Below are 14700 nucleotides of genomic sequence, written 5' to 3'. Positions count from 1 at the left end.
GTGTATGTGGAAGGGGAGTGTAACAGGATGTGATGTCACACCGAGGAGGCGGAGTGTGGCGGCGAGGTGACGGATCGGACTGATGACATGCTGGTCTGGTGCATGTAGCCGTGATACTGCGACTGCTGCATCTGCATGCCCTGATGGTAGGCGCCGGGCAGCACGGGAGCTGCAACACAAACACACACACACACACACACACACACACACACGCACAGAGTTAGTCTCTGACCACAGAAATGGGACGCGGCCCCCCTGCTCTCAGGTACCGGGGGTGTCGGTGCTGCTGCGATCCCAAAGGTCAGAGGTCAGTGAGCTGACGGACTGTTGCGACTGCTGCCGGCTCAACCTGCTACCGGCTCGCTCTGACGGGCCCGCCGCCACCAGGGGGCAGCGCAGGGAAACAGGACGCAGGACACAGGAAGCAAGAAGAAGGAAACAGGAGACGGAAAGGAGGAAGTACGAGACAGGAAGCAGGAGAGAGGACACAGGAAGACAGAAACACAAAGAAGGAAGCAGGTGACAGGACACAGGAAGAATGACACAGGAGACAGGACACAGAAGGAAGGAAGCAGGAAACAGAAAGAAGGAAGCAGGAAATGGGAGACAGGAAAAAAAAATTAACAACAGACAATAAATGGGTCCATGTGTTACTCAGATTTTTCTCTTTTTTAAACAATCCACGGATTATTTTTGTGATATGGAAATGCCTCAGTGGGACATCATGAATCGATCAAACATTTTTGACAACTTTCATGCGCGTTAGAACAATTCAAAGAGCTTCAAATGTCCTTCTGAGCTCAAAAAGAAGACGAAAATTGAAAAAATATAAACGTGATTAAGCAAACCAAGACTGAGATTAAATCTGCACACCAGGGTTAGGATTAACAGGAGCTTTAACTTGACATTTAACGTTAGATTTATCGTGAAGTTTAACTTTGTGTTTAACGCGAGGTTGTAAATGGGGTTCAACATGCGAAGGCGAGATGTGATCAGGATAAACAGCATGAAGACTGTCAGTTCGTGCTCGGTGCGTTTGAGTAAAAAAAGTGGGCGGGGCCTGGGCGGATCTACCCGACATCCTACGGAGGCTCTTGGACTGAATGTTGTCCTCCAGAGGGTCAAAATCAAAGATGGAGCCCGGGTCGGTCCTCCACACCTTGAGGTCTTCACACAGGAGGGGAAATCCTTCACGTTAAACACACCGACAGCACTCCAACAACACGTCTGCAGCTGACCTACTGACCTACGATGATGCCTCCCGGCCGTCTGTCCATCTCCATCCCCTGGGGGTGCATCCCTTTGTTGTAGCCCGCCTCCCCCATCATCTGATTGGTCCTCTGGTAGCGCTCCATGCTGGGGTCGTCCAACCCCGGCGTGAAGCTCCGCCCCCGCGCCCGCTCAAAGTCCTCGTGGTACTTCGCCTGTCGACGAAAACACACACACACCTGTCAGCTAATTTGCACGCACAAACACACACGCAGGTACGCAAATTTCCAGACGTCACAACACACACAGATCAGGGTGCAATTGGTCAGTGAGCAAATAAAACACACAGGAAATGTTTTAATTCTTTTTTATTAAACACACACACACACACACACACACACACACACACACACACACACACACACACACACACACAAACACACACAGCCTTGTCGTCCATGCTGTGCAGTGCGGGCGGTGGGTGTTATTATCAGTGCAGTAGTTCAGCCCACTGTGCCACGTCACTCAGGTTAGCTCCTCCCACATCCTCAGTGGGTGCCATGGCAACCAGGCCGCTACCATGGAGACGGAGTCCTGTGTCCTCCTGACACGCCTGTACTCAGGAGTGTCCAGCTCGGTGCAGCTCCGCCCCCTCACCTCCTGCAGCCCGCGCTGGTACCGCACCTGCTCACACACATTCGGAAAGAATAAGTGTGACTGTGTGTGTGGTTATGTGCGCGCGTGTGTGTGTCCTCACCGAGCTGATGTTCTCCTGGTTCTGTCTCACCCTCTCTACTTCAGGAGTCAGTCCCACACTCGTGGCCTTCACCGCGCTCTGTCTGTACTTCACCTGTCGGGAGCAGCGATGCATGCTGGGAGCTCAACATCTTTGTAAGAGTGACACCTGCAGAGTGTGTGTGTGTGTGTGTGTGTGTGTGTGTGTGTGTGTGTGTGTGTGTGTGTGTGTGTGTGTGTGTGTGTGTGAGTGTGTGTGTGAGTGTACTGACTGAGCTGATGTTCTCCTGGTTGCGTCGGACTCGCTCCATCTCCGGTGTGTCCATGACGGCGGTGCCTCGCCCCACCTCTTCCCGGTACTGAACCTGGAGTGAGGATCGGTTTACAGATACACACTGCTAACGCTAATGCTAAATGCTCCTGTTGTCTGGAGCACTAATGAGGCTCCTCCTCTAATAAAGAGGAGTGCTGCAGCTCACCACCACACACAGCAGCTTTAGACAATCCTAACACTGGATGATGCTAACGGTCAATTCAGAAGTGAACATAAACAGTAAAGTCAAAGCTTTGAATAATGATCAAGATAGCAGGTAAAATTAATCTTTGAATGATGCTAAGCTAACAGTGAGCAGGAGAGAGAGAGAGAGAGACAGCAGCTTGGCAACTTGACAACTGAATTAAATTATTTCTTTCAAAGTAATCAGTTACTACGTATGTGATTACTGGACATAAAGCAACTTGTGTGTGTGTGTGTGTGTGTGTGTGTGTGTGTGTGTGTGTGTGTGTGTGTGTGTGTGTGTGTGTGTGTGTGTTACCTCACTGATCTTCTTGGCATTCTCTCTAGCGAGTACGATCTCCGGAGTCTCTGTGACCGACGACATGAGTCCTCTCATCAGCTTGGAGTCCCAGCAGTACTGCAGCTAGGGGGCGACACAGAGGCGTCCGACAGGGACAGGAAATGTGTGTGTGTGTGTGTGTGTGTGTGTGTGTGTGTGTGTGTGTGTGTGTGTGTGTGTGTGTGTGTGTGTGTGTGTGTGTATATAAACTGAAGCGGGGTCTCACGGAGCTGACGTGTCTCTGGTTGGCTCGGACTCTCTCCATCTCCGGGGTTTCGGACGGCAGACTGTAGCGTCCCTTCAGACGCTCCGCCTCGTCCTTGTACTTCTTCTGCACATGGAAAAGACAAAAGGTGAGGAGGACCCCCAAACGTGTGTTTCCACGGGGACAGAGGGCGGCAGACACACCTGGCTGTAGACGTCTTTGAGGTAGGAGGCGTGCAGCAGTTCGGGGGTGTCGGTCACCGTCCCGTACGAGTGTTCTCTGAGCTGCTCCGTCTGCCTGTAGGACCTCTGCAGCACCACCACGTTCAGTCACACAGCAGGGCCGGCGGGCTCTCAGGTAGAGGTGTGTTCGTGTGTGTGTTTGTGTGTATGTGTTTGTGTGTGTGTGTGTGTGAAAGTACCTGACTCTGGATCTCAGATGCTCTCTTGGCTCGTTGCATCTCCAGAACATCGGCGCTGAGCTCCATCCCTTTACCCACGATCTCCGTCTGCAGGTCCTTCGTGTACTCCTTCTGCAAGACACACCAACACCCAGTGTGTGTGAGCATGCATGTGTGTGTGAGAGTGTGTGCGTGCATGTGTATTACCTGGTTCAGGATCTGATTGGCCTTTTTGACCCTCAGCAGCTCCGGCGTTTCCTCCAGTCCCACGCCAGATAAGCCCCGCCCCTTCACTTCCTGTTCCAGGTCCTTTCTGTACTCCTTCTGCAATGTGAGTGTGTGTGTGTTTCAGTTTGTTTTTACTTTAACACACTAATGTTTAGAAAAGTTAACAAATTTTATTCCTGGTGAGAGAAAACGATGCTCAATCACGATGAAACTTCAGGGATCTAATCTACCACTAAAAACAAAACTTTTGTCTCAAAAATCCCCAAATCATGTTTAAAAATCCTACTAAAAAGCTACTTCTCAAGACATAACGTATTGAAACAAATAAAATATCATATTTTGTGAATAAAATTAGATATTTTTATTTTACATATTGATGTCTATGAAAACCTTCATATGAGCAACATTAGAATTCAAAGGCCTTAAAATTCATTTAAAACAGGAGAAACCAGACAGTCACTGCAACCCAGAGTTTTACAATTGGAAATTTTGATTAAAAACATGAAATTTATCAGGTGTCCGTCCCAAAACTCTTTCAAAGATCAGAGTGTTTCCAGTAGAAAGAGGAAAACTGTCCGAGTTGATGGAGCAGCAGGTGTGTTACCTCGTTCAGCAGGCTGCTGGCGTGGCGAGCGGTTCGATACCCGGGCGTCTGCTCCACGTCCAGCAGAGCTCGGCCCTTCACCGTCTCCTCGTAGTCCCGGCGGTACTCCGTCTGAGAGGAGAGGTCAAAGGTCAGGCGGCGGCACAGGAGCACTCTGATCATGTCGCGAAATAAAAACTTTGTCACAATGAAATATGTCTTTTTTACAGATATTATGAGCTTTTACACACAATATAAACGGTTACTGCAGATTGAAGCCAGAGTTGACTTAACCACTGCTTTCCTAAATGTTGTATTTCCCCCCGTTTCCATGGAGACCAAGTTGTTTTAAAAAGTTGAACCTTGAGAACCGTTTTAAAAAAAAGTTGCATTTTCAGCAGCTTCGAGCATCATTGTCATCTAAACGGAAATCCAAAATGAAATTTGAGGTTTGCGTTTTTAATTGAAATCCTTGTCATGTAAATACACTTATTTTTGAAAAAATAGCATTTTTTTCTCTTTTTTGTACAATGCTGATAATTTAATAATCATTTCCCAGTCAAAATATATATATATTAATTCAGTATTTCTTGGATTTTTGTGTATTTTGATCAAATACTTTGTGCTGTTTGGGATATTTAGCAGAGCACTTAAAATCCCTAATTGTGCTAGAAAATGTCATCTCGCTATTGGATGTTCTTTTTTTTCAAAAGTATATTTAGTGACGAGCTCTGATAGAAAGGTGTCTGAATCACAGATTCTGTCATTATCACCTGATAAAGTAGAATAACTTTGTGGAAAAGTGTGTGAGCGTGACGATCTTACCTGACTCTGCAGCTTCTGAGCCTCTTTGGACACTTTGTACGTCTGCGTGTCGCCGAACTCCATCTGAGAGCGACCTTTGTTCTTCTCATACTCCTCCCGGTATTTCACCTGAAACGGCAGCAGAGTCAGCGTGGCTGTGTGTGAGTGAGTGAGTGTGTGTGTGTGTGTGTGTGTGTGTGTGTGTGTGTGTGTGTGTGTGTGTGTGTGTGTTCTCGTATTTCTATCCTTGTTGGGGCCAAATGTCCACACAAGGATAGCAAAACGTGGAACGACGTGCCTTGTGGGGACCTTTTTCCGGTCCTAAGTAGGAGAAACAGTGTTTTCTTGACCATGTTGTTGTTACTGAAAAAAGTAAAAGTGCAAAAACATTTCTTTAGGGTTAGGCTTTGTTGTGGTGTGGGTTAGGGTTAGGATAAGGGTCAGGGTTAGGGGCTAGACATGAATGGGAGTCAATGGACGGTCCCCACAAGGATAGAAATACAAGACTGAGCGTGTGTGTGTGTGTGTGTGTGTGTGTGTGTGGGACCTGGCTGTGCAGCACAGCGTTCTCCTTGTGGTGGAGCTGTTCAGCTGTGTCCAGGGCGATGTGGTAATGAGCTTTATTCTGCTCGTACTTCTTCTTGTATTCAACCTGATAAAACACACACACACACACACACAGTATATCAGCGACAAAACACTGCAGTTTACTGTCCTGTGGTGTATTATTTACGTTGCTCTGCAGTTTGGTAGCGTTCAGGACGTGTTCCAGTTGCAGCAGGTTTGGTAAATCTGAAGAACCCTCAACCTTCTGATTCTGGTTGGTTTTATACTTCACCTGCAGGAGGAGGAAGAAGAAGAATTACAGATCAGATTAAATTATAATCGCATTAAAGTAAATGCATATTATGATTGATTGGCTGGCTGGCTCGGCAGTGGTTTGCACGGTCGTCCTACGGTGGGATTATCACCTGCTTAAGTCCTAATCGAAATAAAGTAGATGAATAAGATGAACGTCAAGACGAGCTGTCAGAGATCTGTCGGTCACATGATGGAGGTTCTCAGCCTCCGTCTGCAGAGCGTGACGCTGAATCTTGAAGACGTCACACTGAACGTTTGAAGCTCTCCTGCTGAGCAGCAGCACAGATCTCCGCCGTGGCGCTGAGAGGCTTTTCTGAACCGGCTGCCGTCCTCAGCACAGCACGTTACGTAACGCCGTGAAGTGGTGAGGCTCTTTCATGAGGGCTGCGTGGGCAGCGGAGCACACGCTCACGGAGGACCGCGACTGCACGTGCACAAACCTACAGGAGCGTGCACAGACCTGTAAAGAGCATGAATCCGAGCTGTAATAGTGTGCATCAGCCTTTAACAGCATGCACAGACCTGTCAGAGTGAGCTCAGCTGTCGTCTAAACAAAATACTACGAAAGTTTCTGGTGCAAAACGTGCAAACGGGGCCTGACGAGAACTTGGCAGAGCATTTCTTGTGGTCTCTGAATGAATGTTTGACTGGTTTTAGACCCTTTACAGGCTCAGTTTCAGCAGATGCACACATGAATCTGTAGAACTGTGCACAAACCAATATATACATGTTGCTTTGAGACTGTGATTGTACACGAGTTTTAGATTCTGACGACTGTTGCTCACGAGATTCAAACGTCAAACGTCAAGTTTCAAAGATTAGGCTGGAATCGGGTTTCGGATTTGACATCTGCAGTGAGTACGCTGAGTGTGAGAGGCCTGTGAATGCAGCGAGGAGGACTCACATTGTGTGTGCAACCTCTTCAACTTCTCCCGCTTTCATCCCACAATCCCCCTCCATTAGCCTGAGAAAAGTTGCCATGGCAACGCCCACACAACACAGCGAGCTGTTCGCGGTGTGTCACAGCGGATCGCACACTGAAACGCTCAGGCCGGAACAAAAACATTTCATTTTCTGTTTGGAGTTCTGCTGAGTCCAAACTGCCTTTTTAATCCAACACTAACTCTGAGAGCAGCTGGAGCTGCAGTCACTGTCATCAGCTTCACTGTGCCAACACAGCAGTCACCTTCACTTTCTAACAGCTACTGACGTTATCGAGTTGCATCTGATGCTCTGTGATCAGGTGAGGAGCAGCTCTGTTCATGGAACACAAGCTTCAACATCCAGATTATAGAGCATCTTCCTCCAACTTTGTAATTAGAGAATCTGACCCACCCACACAGATATGACAGGTCGATACAACACACTGAAATATCACAACTTTCTGAATATTAAAGTAACTTTGGAAAGTAACTTTGTTACTTTATTCTGCAGTAACTTGTGAAGTAACTATTTGTCAGAAAAGTTAATCAGAGTGAAACTCTGGTTTCCACTGGTTACATCGATACGATGCTCTTTTAGACAAAAAGCATGAGATCAGCTCTAAGGAAGCCACAGAGGAGTGAGAGGCTGCAGAGCCGACGTGAGGCGAGTGGACGAGGCGACTGACCTGACTGGCCAGAGCTCCAGCAGCCTGAGTGTGTCTGAAGGAGACACACTCCAGAGGGTTGTACCGAGGCTTCTGCCCCTTCAGCTGCCGCTCAAACTTCTCCTTGTACTTCACCTGCAGGGGGCGGCAGCGCACAGAGATCAGTGTGTGTGTGTGTGTGCGTGTTTGTGTGTTGTATGTGTAGTGTGTATTACCTGGCTGTTTATCTTTGAGACATCTTTGGCGTGCTGGATGTCCGTCCTGGACAGCAGAGACTCGTCGCTGTGGACCTGCTGCTTACTCTTATAGAGAACCTGGAGCACGCACGCACGCACACACACACAAACACACACACACACGTTGTACAGTCTTACATAATAATACTTCAGTGTTAACAGCAGGTTTTCTATAATTTATCACTTTTCACTCAGGGAGAGTTGTCATGGCAACCAGAGATGGATGCAATGCTAAGACACACACACACACACACACACACCTCACTGGCCAGTCTGGCTGCCTTGGCAGCATTCACCATGTCCGGCCTGTCCGGTTCGGCGTTGTAGTGATGAAGTTCATCTTTGTCTTTCCTGTAACTGACCTGGAAGAACATGGACTCACTGTGAGTGTGTGTGCGTGTGGATGGCATGTGTCGTTGTGTGTGTATATTTCCGTGTGTGTCCTCGCCTCGCTCTGGTTCCTGTTGACCTCCATGGCGTGCTCCACCTCAGGCAGCGTCTTCATGTTGGTGTAGTCGGCCTTCCCCTTCTCTCGGTTGTACTTCTCCTTGTACATCTTCTGCAGGGAGGAGAAGAAGCTCTGATCGATATGTTGATCTGATCGATACATGCAGTCAGTCCTTCACATGGTGGACAAACAGATTTAAAAAAAAAAAAGAGGAGATGAGCTGCTTCCAACAGTGGAAATGTGTGAAGTCCAGAACAGAGCTGTTGCTGCTGCTCTGAGACATTAAAAGTTTTGAAAAACTTTAATTTTACAGTTTCTCTTGGAAACGAGTAGATTTTCAAATATCTTCGTGGAGTGTTTTAATGTGTGCATTAATGACTCCAGATGAATTGAACCTCGTTACTTTGTAAGGTTCATTGTGAAGTCCAGTGCTAATGTAGCTTTAGCATTAGTCAGTAGAGTGGTCTTTGGGATCTGCTTCCTGATTGGCTACAGATAAGGGGGGGGGGGGGGGGGGGGGGGGGTGCTATCATTGTGTTTGTGTAGCCAGGTGGGCTAACGTGACACGCTCCAGTTAGCGTCGCAATGCTCGGTCAGCAGACGTCCAACCAGAAAGGCTTCGACCCCGTGGGCCACGTTACCCCCACGCTGCCCCACTACCCTCACACTGCCCCACTCCACCCCCATGCTGCCCCACTACCCCCACGCTGCCCCACTCCACCCCCACGCTGCCCCACTCCACCCCCACGCTGCCCCACTCCACCTCCATGCTTTGAGTTTTGCCCCTCGGGATCTGCTGACACGGAAAAATCACTCTGATTCTGATCAGTGTGTGGAGGGTTCATGAACTGTTTCTGTGTGTGTGTGTGTGTGTGTGTGTGTGTGTGTGTGATGACTCACGTCGCTCTGCGTGCGGCTCAGCTCTTTGGCGAAGGCCGTCTCGATGGTTTGAGGCATCAGAGAGTACAAACTGCTGCCCGCCTCCTTCTTCCCCTCCTCCCTGTACGCTTTCTGACAACAACACAACAAGAAGGCAACAACAACAACATGAGAACAAGACGACAACACCACAACAAGACAGCAGCAAGAAGAGAAAAACATCAAGAACGACAACATGAAGGACAAAATGATGACAAGACGAAAACAATGCAATAGCATCACAACAGCATGACAACAATCACATCATAACATCACTGAGAACGACACACAAGGCAGCGACAGCAGACTGAACCTCGCTGCAGAGCGCCGTCTGCTCTTTAGCATGTTGACTTTCTTTGGTCTCGGGCAGCACAGAGTACAAAGACTTGACCAGCTCCTTCTTCCCCGCTTCCTTGTATTTACTCTGCAAAACAAAGACAACAAGGCGGATTTCAGTTCCAACATCTCAGAGTTTTCAGGTCTGATGAAAAGTACAATTTCACACAAAGTTTTCATTAAAGATTAAAGAGCATCTTCGTCCCACTGGAGCACAGTTAAATCTAATACCAGCAACATTATAAAACATGATCAAACTATAGCTACTAACTGACCAACCAGTGGAGGAATCATCAATAACTGATGATTAGTGGTGGTTGTGGAGTTCCTCACCTGGCTGTGCGTCTCCGCCATCTCTTTAACAAACTGAGTTTCCAGAGTTTCAGGAAGCACAGCGTACAAAGAGCAGGACAGATCCTCTTTGTCCTTCCTGTACTTCATCTGACGACAGAAACACACACACACACTTTGATCATCAGAAATATTAGATTATTCTGAGATGCTATTCTGTGTATCAAAGGCAAAATAATCAGAAGTTTAAATCAAATTTTGTAAAAATCAAACAAACAAACTTTTCAATATAATTATTTGACAAAGTTCTGTCATGTTTTTTCTGTTTTTAACTTTTATTGTGTGTCAGTCTTTGTCTCTGGAGGCGGGGTTACAGTTAGGCCCCGCCCCCTGCCGCTCACCTGGCTCTGGATCTCAGAGATCTGCTTCAGGAACTCCGTCTCTCTGGTCTCCGCCATGTGGTGGAAGAGGCTGTCGCTGGCGTCCTGCCGGCCTTTCTGCTTGTATTTAGTCTGCAACACAAGCGCGCCGTCACCACGGGCTCCACCCCTCCCTCCGGGCCCCGCCTCCCCCGGGGAGCCCCGCCCACTCACCTGGCTCTGCAGCTCGGACACGGCCTGAGCGAACCTGATCTCCTCGGTCTGAGGCAGCTGGGAGTACAGAGAGGAGCTCAGCTCCTTCTTCCCCTCCTGGTACTTCACCTGGAGACACAAAACAGAACGTGTGTGTGTGAGTGTGTGTGTCTCTGTGTGTGTGTGTCCCAGCCTCTGTGTGTGTACCTGGCTCTGCAGCTCTGCAGCCTCTTTAGCGTGCTGCGTCTCCAGGGTCTGTGGCAGCTGATGGTACAGACAGCTGCTGGCCTCCTTCCTGCTGGCCTCCTTGTACTTGGCCTGAGGAGAACGGGGGCGTGAGCGGGGTGAGCAGGGTGAGCTGTGTGACCCGGACCGAGCGCCGCGCGCCTCGGAGCGTCCTCACCTCGCTCTGCAGCTCCGACACACTCTTGGCGAGCTGCGTCTCGGCCGTCTCCGGAAGCTGCGAGTAGAAGCTGTGTGCCAGGCCCCTCAGGCCGTCCTCTCTGTATTTACTCTGGAAGCAGGAATCAGACCGTCACCCTCAGACCGGGACGAAGGGGGGCGATCCGTCATCACACACGCACACACACACACACACACCAGCCCACGCTCACCTCGCTCTGCATCTCCGACACCTGAGCGGCGAGCTGCGTCTCGGCCGTCTGCGGCAGCTGAGCGTAAAGACTGGAGGACAGCGAATCCTTCATACCCTGCTTGTACTTGTTCTGAAAATACAAGAAGTTATGTCAGTCAGTGGGAGGAAGATGCTCTATAGTCGTGTGTGTGTGTGTGTGTGTGTGTGTGTGTGTGTGTGTGTGTGTGTGTGTGTGTGTGTGTGTGTGTGTGTGTGTGTGTGAGCGAGACCTGGCTCTGCAGCTCGGTGACCTCCTTCACGTGTTCCGTTTCCAGAGTCTGAGGCAGGCTGTGGTACAGTGGATTGCCGGCCTGCTTCAGTCCGTCCTGCTTGTATTTGACCTGCAGAATAAAACCGAGTCTCACCCTGAACTGGGGATCAAACCTGGTTCCCTCAGTCTGTGCACACACAGGTAAGGAAGCGCTCACTGTCTTCACTTCATTCTTTGATACAACAAACAGTTTAACACATTTTGGAGAATTCTTCATAGATTCTCAAATTTAATCTAATTTAAAAAAAATTGCTAAAGTTCTTCAATTGTCATTAATATTCAATCTGCAGAAAGTCTGCTATTTAGTAAAATTCCCTTTTTTGAAGCACTTTTTTGGCACCTTTACCCTTTTGGTTCATATCTGCTGTCATGAGGGGGCGGAGCCTGTGAGGCCTTCCCCTCCTGTGATTGGTCTGTTGTTTCTTCAGGGCTCACCTGGCTGTGCGTCTCCGCCATCTCTTTAACAAACTGAGTTTCCAGAGTTTCAGGAAGCAGAGCGTACAAAGAGCAGGACAGATCCTCTTTGTCCTTCCTGTATTGAGTCTGGAAACAAACAAAAAATAAATCACGTCAACGACACGACGGCGAAGAAGAAGAAGAAGAAGAAGCTTGCGTGGTGCGTTCAGGGACCTCACCTCGCTCTGGATCTCCGACACGTGCCTGGAGAACAGAGTGTCGGCGGTCTGCGGCAGGGCGGAGTAGAGGGCCTTCTCCGCCTCCTTCTTGCCGTCCTCTCTGTACTTGACCTCGCTGCAGGCGTCTCGCTGCTCCTTCGCTCGCTGCGTCTCGCTGGTTTCGGGAAGGCGGTGATACAGCGAGCTGCTGGCCTCCTTCACGCCGTCCTGTCTGTACTTCACCTGCGGACGGCGGGACAAGCCTGTGAGGTTGGCTCAGTGCGGAGCATGCTAACGCTAACGCAATGCTAATACACCTAAAATAGACACAGCAGCTACGAACACCGAGGTCCTGCTTACACGGCAACATTTCAAGTGAAAACATGCCGTTTTGTTTTTGTATCAGAAAAGTTTCGCATTTACACGGCAGCATTTACAAAATGTCAGACCACAAGATGTTTTTGTTTGTTGTTTTTGCAATAAAATCCCGTTTTCACTTGAAATGTCAGCACAGCCTGAATCCTCTCAGCTTGTTTCATTCTGACTGAAACTGAAGTGATTTAAGGCAGCCATGTCTTCTATTCTTAAGATGGGGAGGAGAGAAGTGATTGGGAGGCGTGGGTCCGTACCTCACTCTGCAGCTGCGACACTTGCTTGGCGTGCTGAGTGTCCATGGTCTCGGGGAGCTTGGAGTACAGCGAGCTGGACGCCTCCTTCTTCCCCGCTTCTTTGTATTTGGTCTGAAAAACAACAGACGGGCAGATTGTCACGTTATCCGACGCCGCGGCCGCGGGGCAGGAAGTGAAGCTCCACGCCGAGGTTTAACTCACCTCACTCTGGATGTCGGACAGAGCTTTGGCGAGCTGGATCTCGTTGGTCTGAGCGAGCTGAGAGTAGACACTCACTGTCTGGCTCTTCTTGCCACTTTCTTTATATCTGTTCTGCACATGAAAACACACGAAATGAAGTGAGAAACGGCGCAGCCAGACACTCCACCTGCTGTCATTCTCCATATAAACAGTTACTGAAAGTTCCTGTTATTAATGATCACACCGCGGCATCATGAAGTAAAGTAGTGTGTTGTCAGTACCTCACTCTGTAACTCTGTCATTTCTCTGGCAAACTGCGTTTCTGCAGTTTCAGGCAGCTGAGAGTAGAGAGACGTCTTCATCTCCTTCCTCCCTTCGCCCGTGTACTTTTTCTGTCGGATGGAAAAACATCGCAGGTGAAGCTCCTCCGAGAAAATATTTTTACAAAGAGGATTTCTTCCAGGTGTTGATAAAAATCATTTATCAGAGAACAGAATTCATTTAAAAACATCCTCCAGCGCCGTGTGAGCGGTAGGACAACGCTCACCTCGCTCTGCAGCTCCATCACTTCTTTGGCGTGTTGCGTCTCCAGAGTCTGCGGCAGTTTGGAGTAAAGAGACGCCGCCGCCTGCTGCTTCCCGTCCTGCTTGTACTTCACCTGGAAGAAGAAGCGGAGACTCAGTTCAGCTCGCCGTGGTCCAGCTGCGCCTCCACCTCCCCCACCTTATCTCCCCTGCAGACCACTTCCCACGACTATAACTGTCCTTGTTTATCAGCGCTCGTCCAATGAGCCGCCAGCGCCTCGGCCTGTTCGACCCCGGAGCCGACGGACTCAACGGGAGATTGTTGTCACAGTTCAGAGAAACTACTGAACTATCCTGAGATTATGGATTTTTTTTACTCTGTCAGTGGAATGTGATCCTATTCACAATGCGACCGCCGTGTAACCAGGTTAATCATTACATCCCTCGTGTCATTAAATCTGCAATCATCACAAATTATAAAATTCTCAGAAATTCTACTTTCGTTATTTTGTTGTATGCATTTACATTTTGTTTAGATTTAGACAAATTTTAATGAATCCAAGAATAAATAAATATTTCCAAATTCTACAACACATTGTAGAATTTCTTTGAAATTTAACACACTTTAACGTTTTTTTAAGTTTATACTGTGGTTCACTGCTGTTGTATCCAGGGGGCGGAGCCTCTGCGGCAGTCCCCTCCTGTGATTGGTCGGTTTATGCTTCAGTCTGGAGTTTCTCACCTGGCTGTGTGTCTCCGCCATCTCTTTAACAAACTGAGTTTCCAGAGTTTCAGGAAGCACAGCGTACAGAGAGCAGGACAGATCCTCTTTTTCCTTCCTGTACTGAGTCTGAGGAGGACACACACACACACAAACACACACACACAGTGAGTGACTGGAGGAGGTCGGAGGAGAGCGAGGAGGCGGTACGACGCTGACCTCACTCTGGATCTCCGACATGTGCTTGGCGAAGAGCGTCTCAGTCGTCTGAGGGAGGAGGTGATAGAGGGAGGAGGAGGAGGAGGAGGGGGCCTCCTTATACTGGACCTGTATCAACACACACACACACACACACACACACACACACACACACACACACACACACACACACACACACACACACACACACACACACACACACACACACACACACACACACACACACACACACACACACACACACACACACACACACACACACACACACACACACACAGACAGAGAGAAAAACCAACACAAAACAAATGAAGTCCTATTAGCGTAATGAATGAATAACAGAGTGATCGGTGTTGTGATGAAATGCCCCCTGGGAGGAGGTGCTGCTCCTCCCCCCAGGTGGAGGAGGTTGCTCTGGGTCACCTGGCTCTGCAGCTGCGTCACCTCCTTGGCGAGCTCGGTCTGAGGCGTCTTAGGGAGAACGGAGAACAGGGAGGACTTCATCTCCTTCTGCACCCCCTCTTTGTACTTCACCTGTAGAGGACGGTAACATCCGGACATCATGACTGCAGCAACAGCAACAGTAAGACTGCAGTAATAACACTGTAGCAACTGGAAATGGCCTCAGTGCATTAGTACTGTATCTACAGTAGAATCGGCG

At 48.9% G+C, this 14700-nt stretch overlaps 1 protein-coding gene across 3 annotated transcripts in view; it reads right to left on the bottom strand.

Moving 5' to 3' along the window:
• LOC115393911 (LIM zinc-binding domain-containing Nebulette-like) overlaps positions 1 to 14700 on the bottom strand; it is a 49105-nt gene that overhangs the window by 447 nt on the left and 33958 nt on the right. For 2 of the 3 annotated variants that reach the window (XM_030099015.1, XM_030099016.1), the window contains 34 exons: positions 14463 to 14573; positions 14043 to 14150; positions 13845 to 13952; positions 13126 to 13236; positions 12860 to 12970; positions 12600 to 12710; positions 12399 to 12509; positions 11791 to 12012; positions 11591 to 11698; positions 11115 to 11225; positions 10865 to 10975; positions 10654 to 10764; positions 10458 to 10568; positions 10272 to 10379; positions 10080 to 10190; positions 9721 to 9828; positions 9365 to 9475; positions 9034 to 9144; positions 8134 to 8244; positions 7946 to 8047; positions 7665 to 7763; positions 7471 to 7584; positions 5734 to 5838; positions 5548 to 5652; positions 5022 to 5129; positions 4218 to 4328; positions 3593 to 3709; positions 3407 to 3517; positions 3189 to 3293; positions 3007 to 3111; positions 2760 to 2864; positions 2217 to 2309; positions 1967 to 2059; positions 1648 to 1893 (listed from right to left, as the gene is read on the bottom strand). In XM_030099015.1, the coding sequence (XP_029954875.1) occupies positions 1735 to 1893; positions 1967 to 2059; positions 2217 to 2309; positions 2760 to 2864; positions 3007 to 3111; positions 3189 to 3293; positions 3407 to 3517; positions 3593 to 3709; positions 4218 to 4328; positions 5022 to 5129; positions 5548 to 5652; positions 5734 to 5838; positions 7471 to 7584; positions 7665 to 7763; positions 7946 to 8047; positions 8134 to 8244; positions 9034 to 9144; positions 9365 to 9475; positions 9721 to 9828; positions 10080 to 10190; positions 10272 to 10379; positions 10458 to 10568; positions 10654 to 10764; positions 10865 to 10975; positions 11115 to 11225; positions 11591 to 11698; positions 11791 to 12012; positions 12399 to 12509; positions 12600 to 12710; positions 12860 to 12970; positions 13126 to 13236; positions 13845 to 13952; positions 14043 to 14150; positions 14463 to 14573 (3837 nt within the window). In that variant the 3' untranslated portion in view covers positions 1648 to 1734. Of the gene's footprint in view, positions 1 to 41; positions 170 to 1246; positions 1425 to 1647; positions 1894 to 1966; positions 2060 to 2216; positions 2310 to 2759; positions 2865 to 3006; positions 3112 to 3188; positions 3294 to 3406; positions 3518 to 3592; positions 3710 to 4217; positions 4329 to 5021; positions 5130 to 5547; positions 5653 to 5733; positions 5839 to 7470; positions 7585 to 7664; positions 7764 to 7945; positions 8048 to 8133; positions 8245 to 9033; positions 9145 to 9364; positions 9476 to 9720; positions 9829 to 10079; positions 10191 to 10271; positions 10380 to 10457; positions 10569 to 10653; positions 10765 to 10864; positions 10976 to 11114; positions 11226 to 11590; positions 11699 to 11790; positions 12013 to 12398; positions 12510 to 12599; positions 12711 to 12859; positions 12971 to 13125; positions 13237 to 13844; positions 13953 to 14042; positions 14151 to 14462; positions 14574 to 14700 lie in introns of those variants that run through there. The other variant, XM_030099017.1, reaches the window with a different exon arrangement.

The sequence above is a fragment of the Salarias fasciatus genome, chromosome 9 (assembly GCF_902148845.1).
Source record: "Salarias fasciatus chromosome 9, fSalaFa1.1, whole genome shotgun sequence".
Classification (NCBI taxonomy): Eukaryota; Metazoa; Chordata; class Actinopteri; order Blenniiformes; family Blenniidae; genus Salarias; species Salarias fasciatus.
This window is presented reverse-complemented; position numbering and strand designations above follow the sequence as displayed.